General features: G+C 46.0%; 1 protein-coding gene across 5 annotated transcripts; it reads right to left on the bottom strand.

Moving 5' to 3' along the window:
- Positions 1 to 133: 133 nt before the first annotated feature.
- On the bottom strand, positions 134 to 8,993 carry AHSA1 (activator of HSP90 ATPase activity 1). 5 transcript variants are annotated; one of them, XM_054715869.1, is made up of 9 exons: positions 8,739 to 8,993; positions 7,303 to 7,382; positions 4,995 to 5,077; positions 4,498 to 4,615; positions 3,378 to 3,466; positions 2,418 to 2,546; positions 1,862 to 1,963; positions 897 to 948; positions 134 to 528 (listed from the first exon to the last, which is right to left on the bottom strand). In XM_054715869.1, exons 1-9 carry the CDS (start codon positions 8,816 to 8,818, stop codon positions 356 to 358), a joined length of 906 nt encoding a protein of 301 aa, XP_054571844.1. In that variant the 5' UTR covers positions 8,819 to 8,993; the 3' UTR covers positions 134 to 355. The 5 variants fall into 5 exon arrangements, with proteins under 5 accessions (XP_054571844.1, XP_008137007.1, XP_054571846.1 ...); XM_008138785.3 differs by having other exon boundaries at positions 7,192 to 7,382; XM_054715871.1 differs by lacking the exons at positions 7,303 to 7,382; positions 8,739 to 8,993 and adding exons at positions 5,232 to 5,317; positions 7,192 to 7,257.
- Positions 8,994 to 9,035: the final 42 nt, after the last annotated feature.

Below are 9,035 nucleotides of genomic sequence, written 5' to 3' on the forward strand. Positions count from 1 at the left end.
TGCCTCTTAATCACATACATTTTCCAGAATGGAGGCAAGGCCTCATTCCCGCCCTCCAGTTTTTTTAAAAAATTCAAAACCATCAAGGGAACTCTTAGTACCAGCCACCCAATCAACACAGGTTCCAGATATGCACATTTTTTTAAATTACGTTTATTTAGCATATGTACACATAAAAGAGAAATTGCCCTCTGATCCCACCCAGCAGAAAACATGCACAAACCCAAGGTATACGCAAGGGAAAGGGCCCTGGCCCCAAGTTAGTGGTTGGGATGGTGCAATCCTGTGAGTCAAGCCTCAGTCAGGAGAGGGCTGGACTGAAGTGTCGGGCAGGCTGGAGCTCCCGCTGCTGGCTCTAAAATAAGCGTGCACCATAGCCAAAGGTCTGTTTGATGCCCTCGAAGTAGTAGCGCTGCCAGCCCTGCCGTGTCCTCTCCTCCTCAGGAGCAGGGATGCCTCGGCCTTCCATGCACAGTTCAGTCTCTCCATTCTTATCATTGAAGGTCAAGGTGATGGTGGCAAAGTGCCCTGGAGAAAGGCAGAGGGGAGGGAGGCTTCAGATCCAGGGTTTCCACCCGGGTTTGAAATTAAGGCGAAAATAAAGGGTAAATAAAAATTCTGGGGTTAAGGGCAGTAAACAAATATGCTTACTGCCCGGTTGGTGTGGCTCAGTGGTTGAGCACCGACCTATGAACCAGGAGGTCACAGTTCAATGCCCAGGTGGGCACATGCCTGGGTTGCAGGCTCAATCCCCAGTAGGGGGCGCACAGGAGGAAGCTGATCAATGATTATCTCCCATCATTGATGTTTCTATCTCTCTCTCCCTCTCCCTCTCTGAAATCAATAAAAACATATTAAGATAAAACAAAACAAAAAACACAAATATGCTTGCTTACCTTCTGGCCAAGATTTGAACCTCCACTTCATCGCAATATGTTTCTCAGGGACCTAAAATACCCAAAGAGATCAGTCTATACTAAGGATTTTCAACACTTCTCATCTCATGGCACACATAAACTTCTGCGGCACACCAAAAAACATATTTTACCAATCTAACAATAAAAGCAGGTATAATTGATTCATTCACACCAGACAGTTATTGTTGTGTTGACTGTTGTCATTTTTTTTTTCTAACTTTAAGAATTTTTAAAATAGAGAGGAAAGGAGAGTGATAAGAGAGATAGAAACACTGATGAACGAAACATCGTTGATCAGCTGCCTCCTGCATGTCCCCTTCTGGGGATCAATCCCTCAACTGGGAATCAAACCAAGACCTCTTGGTTCCTGGGTCGACACTCAACCAATGAGCCACACCAGCCACGCTGTTGTCATTTTTAAATTTGACAATCTAAGGGAAAAAGAGGTCAGTGCCCCTCATTAAATAGTAAGGTACATATTCCATGTTTTAAAAATTCTTGTGGCTCACCAGTTGAAAATCGCTGCTTTAGACCAATTTACCCAAGCCTGGCTAGGTTAGCTATCTGTCTTACATACAGAGTCTACCATTAGTGCAATTATACCATTATGAGGGCAAAGTGGACCCCAGAGTTCCTAATATCTCCTCTTAATCCTAAGTTGGATGTGGTCAACTGTGCCCAGATGAAATTTCAGTGCAGCAATATATACAACCTCTCTTCCATTAGTTCTTCTAGGAAGAACTGATTTTAACTCCATTAAGGAGAAAATTCTAGGAAAGCAAGAGAATTGAAATGGCAGCATTATTTTGAAAAACAAAACAAAAGAGATTACTAACCAAAGAGATTAAAGCCTTAAATTTTACCCAGAGTGGAAAAAAGGAGAATGATATTCTTCTGACCAGTCAGAGAGGCTGTATCCCTAGCCTGGACCAGGACGTACTCACCAGATCAGTGAATTCCCCAGTGACGTTGCCATCTACCAGGTGAAACTTCCCACCTTTGTCTGCTTCTAGCGTCGCAGGAGCGTGGGTAAAGGCCTGAACCAGCTGTGGGAAAAACAAAGTAGGGAGAAGATGCATGGCTTTCAGTGGGATCCAGGGACAAATGGCAACTGACACCTGCATGCCTCAACTCTCATTCCAAAGAAACCACTTTGCCCAATGACCATTCCAGGTTCTATTCTATTCCATTGCAGACCAGGCTTTGATTTGAGTGAGTGGGAACCCATGACAACATTACTTCAGCCCCACTGTCTAAAAAGAATGATTCCTAGTGGTTTCCATTTAGAGGACCCCAAACTAAAATATATGAGAACAAAGAGGGCAAATACACTTTGAGGAGTAGGTTGAACAAAAGTGGGTTTTCCTTTGCCTTTGCTTGGAAGAAGAAAGCCTCAAGGCTCTACTCATTAGTACTTCCTCTGCTTGATGGGGATGCGCCCACAATCCAAGTCACCTGGCCCGGCAGGTGCCATGAGGCCGAAGGACAGGTTACATTTACCTCTTGGGTGGTAAGCACTCTGTAGAGCTCCTCTGGGGATGTCAGGAAGGTGTCTCGAAGGGTGATCTTACAAGTGGGGATTTTGACACCAACAGGTCTGGTCTGGGTTTTTGAAGGAGCAGACTTAGCCTGTGAAAGTCACAATGAAAACTGTTAGAGTAATGGTGAAACCTCAATTAACATGGCTTCCGGGACAAACCTGCATTTATTCTCACAAATGTTTTCACCTCCAAGGCTAATTGTCCCAGGGGGTTGGAGAGAACTTGATGAGTGTTTCAGTCACAAGGGGAACTTTTCCAGAAAATCCTTAATTCCCACTGAAAACAACCACTTTAGGTGAGGGAAGACCACTACTGTTTTAAAAACCCATCAGCAAAAGGACATGTTAAATCATTAGGTATTTCTGAAGAGCACATTGTAATTCTCAAACAGAATTTCTATGCTTAAACAGCTCAAAACAGTACCTCCAACCCCGCCCAATCTCCAAAATATCCTCCACTGTGCTGACAAAGGGTAATAGGGCTGAAAACTGAGTGCTGAGCTTGAATTACACAAGTTCCATTTCCAGAAAAAATATATTTGTTCACCCTGCCAATGGGGTGAAATCAATCAATTTCCTGATAGGTGAAGTTAGTGGCCTAACCCAATACGTTGATGAGACCTCTACTGTCAAAGTACGAGATATTAACACCCCAGTTAGAAATAATACTGAAGACGTATATGGGTGGAGACCATGCTGTATCCACAACATGACTGGTGTTAAATGCAACTAAGGGCCAGACTCTGAAATCCCTAATGGCTTACATTTGCTCTAGCAATAGTTAAAAATAAATAAGAAAACCACCACAAGCTGCTCTGGCTCAGGTTAGTCAGAGAGAAGCTGAAATGTGGCGTTAAGGAGGAGGCAGTGTCCGAACACCCTTTGCAGGCAGCCTCCCCCCACGTTGGAAGACCATTTACCTTGCGCTCCTCAGTTTTCGGTGCTGGCTGACCAGCTGGGGCTACTGACTCTCCATTCAGCGTAGGCAAGATCATGCCCTGCGTGAACTCTGAAAAGATAAAAATCCCCGCTCTGGGAAGTTACTTCTTAGTTGAGATTTGGGGTTTCAAGCAGCTTAACAAATATGGCCATCTTAATCCAGAATGAGCTAAGGACGAGGAACAGGTCTATCTACTTTACGTTTTTACCTCTGGTCTAGGCCAGGCAGGTATCTGACTCTATGTTATATAATGTAGTATGTTCACTGGAATTATTTTAAACCCGACTCAATTGGAAGCATTACAACTTGTTAAATGTATGTGAAGTCTATTATGGAGGGTAGCCAATGAGTGTCGTTGCACTTCCAATGACTTCCAGAGTGGGGCAAGATACCTAAGGATGCGTGTTTAGTACCCTTTCTCCACTCTGCGTAGGTATTACAGCTACAACTAGTCTGGCACCAGAGCACAGGTGCCCACCTTCTAGGCTGGTTCCCTCTGATGGTCATTACATTACTCCACCAGGATAAAAACGTACTGGCAGAGCTGGAATTCTAGGGAGAGCTGAGCTGACTAGTATTCTAGTCACCCCCTAAATGTCCCTGGAGAATGCCTATCAGAGATGCTCCAGGACTGTGCTCCAGCAGTGAGGCTGGGGATGCAAGTCTGTACGCCAGCATTGTCCAAGAGAAGTGTAATGCCAGCCTCAGGTGTAATTTAAAACTTTCTAGTAGCTTAAACAGGAAAAATTTAAAATATACTGAACCCAATGTACCCAAACTATCACTTCAATATATTATCAATGTAAAAAAATTGATATTTTACATTCTTTTTTTTGTACTAAGTCTTCAACCCATTGTATTTTATACTCCAAGTACATCTCTATTTGAACTAGTCAATTTCAATTGCTCAACAGCCAGCATATTAGACAATGCATCTCTAGATCTTTCCTTCCTCAGAGTGTATAGATTGACTTCAAGATGAAATAAGGCCCCTCCCCACAAATCTTTACCCATTTGCTAAAGAAAAGACTGTCAAGCCCCTTAATCAGTCTGACAGGTGGAAAACTACCTCAAGGCATACATAACTACTCAAGGGATACCTGTTTTGAGGGTGCTGATGTAAATTCCCATTGCTTCTCTGAGAAGTTTCACCCCTTCTTCTTTCATTAAGGCCACGAGATTTGTGTCAGGCTCATCTTTGGCAAGGCTCACACTAATCTGAGTGAAAGATGAGAAGTAGGTGGTAAATCACTTGAGGGGTACCTACGCTGTGGAATGTGGGTGCTGAGAAATCAGATAACTGACGTTTCCAAAGGAAACGGGTAAGGGATGGGGTATTCATACAATCCCCATGAGTGTCCCTTCTCAAGTTCTCGCTGCCAAGGCAAAGGTGGACAATGTTAGAACCCAAATCACCCGCTAAAGCAGAGTAGCTAAAGAAGCACAAGCTGCTCTGGAGGCTGCCTAGAGAGACATCCAAACGGGGGTTCTGAATGAGTGGGCCCAGCTGGCCTTTACTTTTGAGTGACAGCTCATTTTTCTCCTCTGAGAATAAGAGGATGTGGAAGACTCGGATGAGGAGTTAGGAAACACAAACCTCTACTTCATCCACGCTGTTTTCATCAGACAAATTGGGGATCTCCACATGTCCCTTGTACTGCACTCCAGACTTAGAGGTACCTGTCAAAAGCAATGCAATGTCACTTATCTCCTCCTCTGCTAGAAAAGTCATCTGCTCTGGAGTCCTAACTACTACCCTGCTTACACTTCTTTTGGACAATTGAACTGACCCTCTTTATTCTGAGAAAAATGCGACACACCAGATGCAACTGACCTTCTTCCCCCAGCAGAAATGTCTTTCCTCGTCAAATTTCTTGCACTTGTGTGTTATTACCACGTGGGACCGAGAACTGCCAAATTCTGCCAGGGAGGACTTGAGTCAATAGCCAATACAATCAGTTCTGCTAGAATGCTTAGTTAGAAAATACAAATTTGTCCCAATGTGACGGATACATTAGGGGACATTTGATCGTAACACGAACTTCACATTTGCTCATATGTGATTCCCTCTATGAGAAACACTAGGTGAACATAAAAAACCACACCACTTAATTGAGCCGCATTGGAACACACAAAACACATCTCAAACATTTCCTTGCTAGTGACTTCAGTGCACTATGCCTGTTATAAGCCACGCCATTCACAACTGGTGTTATCAAGTTCCTTCTGATTTCAGATGACCCTCCTCCCACCACGTCACAATAACGCCCAAGCCACAACTCTTCTGCGGCCCATTTTCACAATAAGCTTCAAGTCTTTTTTAAGTAAAGCACCATATGGCTTGTCCTCGTTAGTACAGTGGTGAGTATCCCCGCCTGTCAAGTAAAGCACCATGCTTATTGTATTATTTATGTATTTCTTATAATTTAACATGTTTAAAACTGTGCTATCCACATTTACGTTCCTAAAATTCCTTTTTTGTTAATCCTCACCCCAAGGATATGTTCCCATTGATTTTTAGAGAAAGTGGAAGGGTGGAAGGAAGGAAGGGAGGGAGAGAGGGACATTGATGTGAGAGGCAAATTGATTGGCTGTCTCCCACAAGTACACCAAGCGGGCCCTGGATTGAACCTGCAACCTAGGTATGTGACCTTGATTGGGAATTGAACCCAGGACCCTTCGGTTGCCTGGGCCAATGCTCTAAACACTGGCTAGGGCTCGTTCTTAAATTTAAAAAAAACGAGTCATCAATAAAAGTTTTGCATGTTGTATGCCTAATCCTCTCCTCAATTAGCTCTGTGGTTTTCATTGAGCAACTTCATATAGTGCAGTGACTTTAAGGAATACATTATAGCAGAACCGACTGTATTTCAAAATTAACCAACAAAACATTTATTTACTTTCACTTCACTAGGCCTCAGTTTCTCAATCTATGAAAAGATGGGGCAAGATGATACCTAAAGTTCCTTTTAGACCACTATGCTTTAGTAGTTAAACAAAAAAACCCAAACCTGATACATCTACTTTCCCCCTCTTTATTATCAGTCATTTGAGAAATATTTACTGAAGCACAAATTTATTTTATGGTTTGCCTCCTACACATAATTCTTTAGCTTTAGGGCTTTTTAAAATTCAGCCTCCTAACTGAAGGACCTTCTAGTAGGGCATATGCATGGTCCCAATTCTTTGCTAATATCACAGAAGGGACATTAATCTAGAGCTGTGGTCGGCAAACTGCGGATCATGAGCCACATGCGGCTCTTTGGCCCCTTGAGGGTGGCTCTTCCACAAAATACCACGGCCTGGGCGAGTCTATTTTGAAGAAGTGGCGTTAGAAGAAGTTTAAGTTTAAAAAATTTGGCTCTCAAAAGAAATTTCAATCGTTGTACTGTTGATATTTGGCTCTGTTGACTAATGAGTTTGCCGACCACTGATCTAGAGGATAAAGCTGCCCCAAATTAGTCACATGTGAGCTTCGCCAGCACAGTTTAACCTGCCAAAATCACAGTGAAGGCAATTAATAAGAGCAAGACCAAAGAAAAATCCCTCTCCCCACTATTCTATCATCCAAGTGACAGAAGTAGCTCCAGACCAAGCCCCCCAAATACAGGTGCACAGCGGCTTCACTGTGGTCACTCTGAGACTCACAGTGAGGAAACCCATTTAGTGTCCCAGCATCTAACACCGCTTCTATGGGTCACCAAGCAGCACACCTCCCTTGAAAAGTTCATGACCTCTTAAAACTGTTCTGCCTGGCTCCTTAACAGGTCAGTCAATTCAGCCCACAGACTCACCTGTCCAGTTTAGTTTGACACTCCACTCATAAAAGAAGATAAGTTTGCCTTTGCGGTTGTTAATGGACGCCTCTCCATCAAGTTTGTTCACTTCTGTCACCTCACACTTGCCTTCCTCATTTTGCACCCGCACCGCCAGGAACAGTGTTTTCAGCTTATCCGTGGACCAATTTGAAGCATCCCTCTCTGTCCTGCAAAACAGAAACAAGGCTATGGACCAGTAGCCAACTGCAGAGTACTCTGCTTGCTCTAATCAAGGGAATGGCAGGCTAACGGAGGCCTGGCAAATGGTTTGAAAATAACAAAAAACCCTCAGTCCCATTCCGTTATGTCCACAAACATGTCCCTCTCTTTTAGGAAGACGAGGAGTCACACACTGTCCCTGAGGACAACGGCTGTACAGAACGGTGACAAACTAAATCAGCACAATGGTTCTGGCCTCGGTATTTGACAGGACACCTTCACGCGGTGCACAGTGCCATTTGACCCGGTGGAAATCCGTGCACATCTTACTGAAGAAAGAAGCACAGAGGCGGCCACAGAATGCATCAAAAGTCCAGGGAGGAATAAACCAATAATCTTGACCCAATTAGCACAGTGTTCTGACCTGTCAGGTTCAGGCTGTGTCATACACACCCGCCACATTGTGTGCCCTCTAGATGGCCGTGGAAACAATGGGAAGCCCAGAGCTTCAAAACACACAAAAATTAGGCCAAACACTCCGTGTACCTTAACAGGAGAGGAGGCCGGGCTGAGATAAGGAGAAGAAAAAGGACTATCTGCCTGGCAGCTTACTAAACTAGCAGAGAAGAACAGCAAAAAGCTGCAACAAAGTTAAAAAAACACACAAAAAAAACAGTGAAGACAGTATGAACAAAGTTCAGTGAAGTCGAAAGATAAGAAAACTACTTCTGGAAGCTTTCATGAAGGAGAGGAGGCTTTGGAAGAGTGGTTAGGTTATAAAACCATGCTTGCCCGGCAACCTGGGGCAGCCCCTGGAGTTACCACACAAGCGACCTAACAGTTCCGGGTGAGGCCACGGCGTCCTCACCATCCTGAGCTCTGGGCACCCGGAGAGCACGCTCCCCAGCCGCTCTCTGGACAGAGGCGGTGGTTCCCAGGACTTTTCATTTCACCCCTCAGCCGCGAACCAGGAATCCGAGTCCCTCTCCCGCCCCGCCACCCGCCAAGCCTTACACAGCGATCTCCCCACGCGATCCGCGCCCGCCGTTTGGGCCTCACCGTCTCCCCTGACCACGTGTGGGGACCACCTCTTTGCTCGGGCTGCAAGCAGGAGCCGGGGGGGCTATGTTTTCACCTCTCTGCAACCCCTCCTCTGGGGACACCCCTCCACGTTGCTCCTCGCCTCCTAAACACTGAAAAGGCGGCCGGGGGGAGGCCTGGGGCTAGGACCACGGCATCGAGAAGAACCCACCCCCATCCCGGGCAGGGCTGCCTCGGCCCCAGCTTTGTCCCGGCCGAGGTCCCGGGGACCCCGCAGCCCGGCGCGGCGCAGCGCTCCAGCGGCCTGGCCCGCTAGCCCTCACCAGTGCCAGTTGTTGACGTTGGTGGCGTCCGCCCGCTCTTCCACGATCCAGCGTGGGTCACCCTCGCCCCACTTGGCCATCGGCTTTCCGATCGCGCCGTCACCAGGTCCCGAGCAGCCCCAGCAACCACCTCAGTAGCGCGTGGTTCCGAGCAGCCCCAGCAAGCACTTCAATACCGCCTGGTCCGAGCACCCGGCAGCGCCTAGAAACTACTAGAAGCGGCCGCAGAACCTTCTGGCTTGCTTTTCCCTCCACCCCCCACCCCCTCCCCGCCTTAACTTCCGGCTCCTCCTCAAT

The sequence above is a fragment of the Eptesicus fuscus genome, chromosome 5 (assembly GCF_027574615.1).
Source record: "Eptesicus fuscus isolate TK198812 chromosome 5, DD_ASM_mEF_20220401, whole genome shotgun sequence".
NCBI classification, from domain to species: domain Eukaryota; kingdom Metazoa; phylum Chordata; class Mammalia; order Chiroptera; family Vespertilionidae; genus Eptesicus; species Eptesicus fuscus.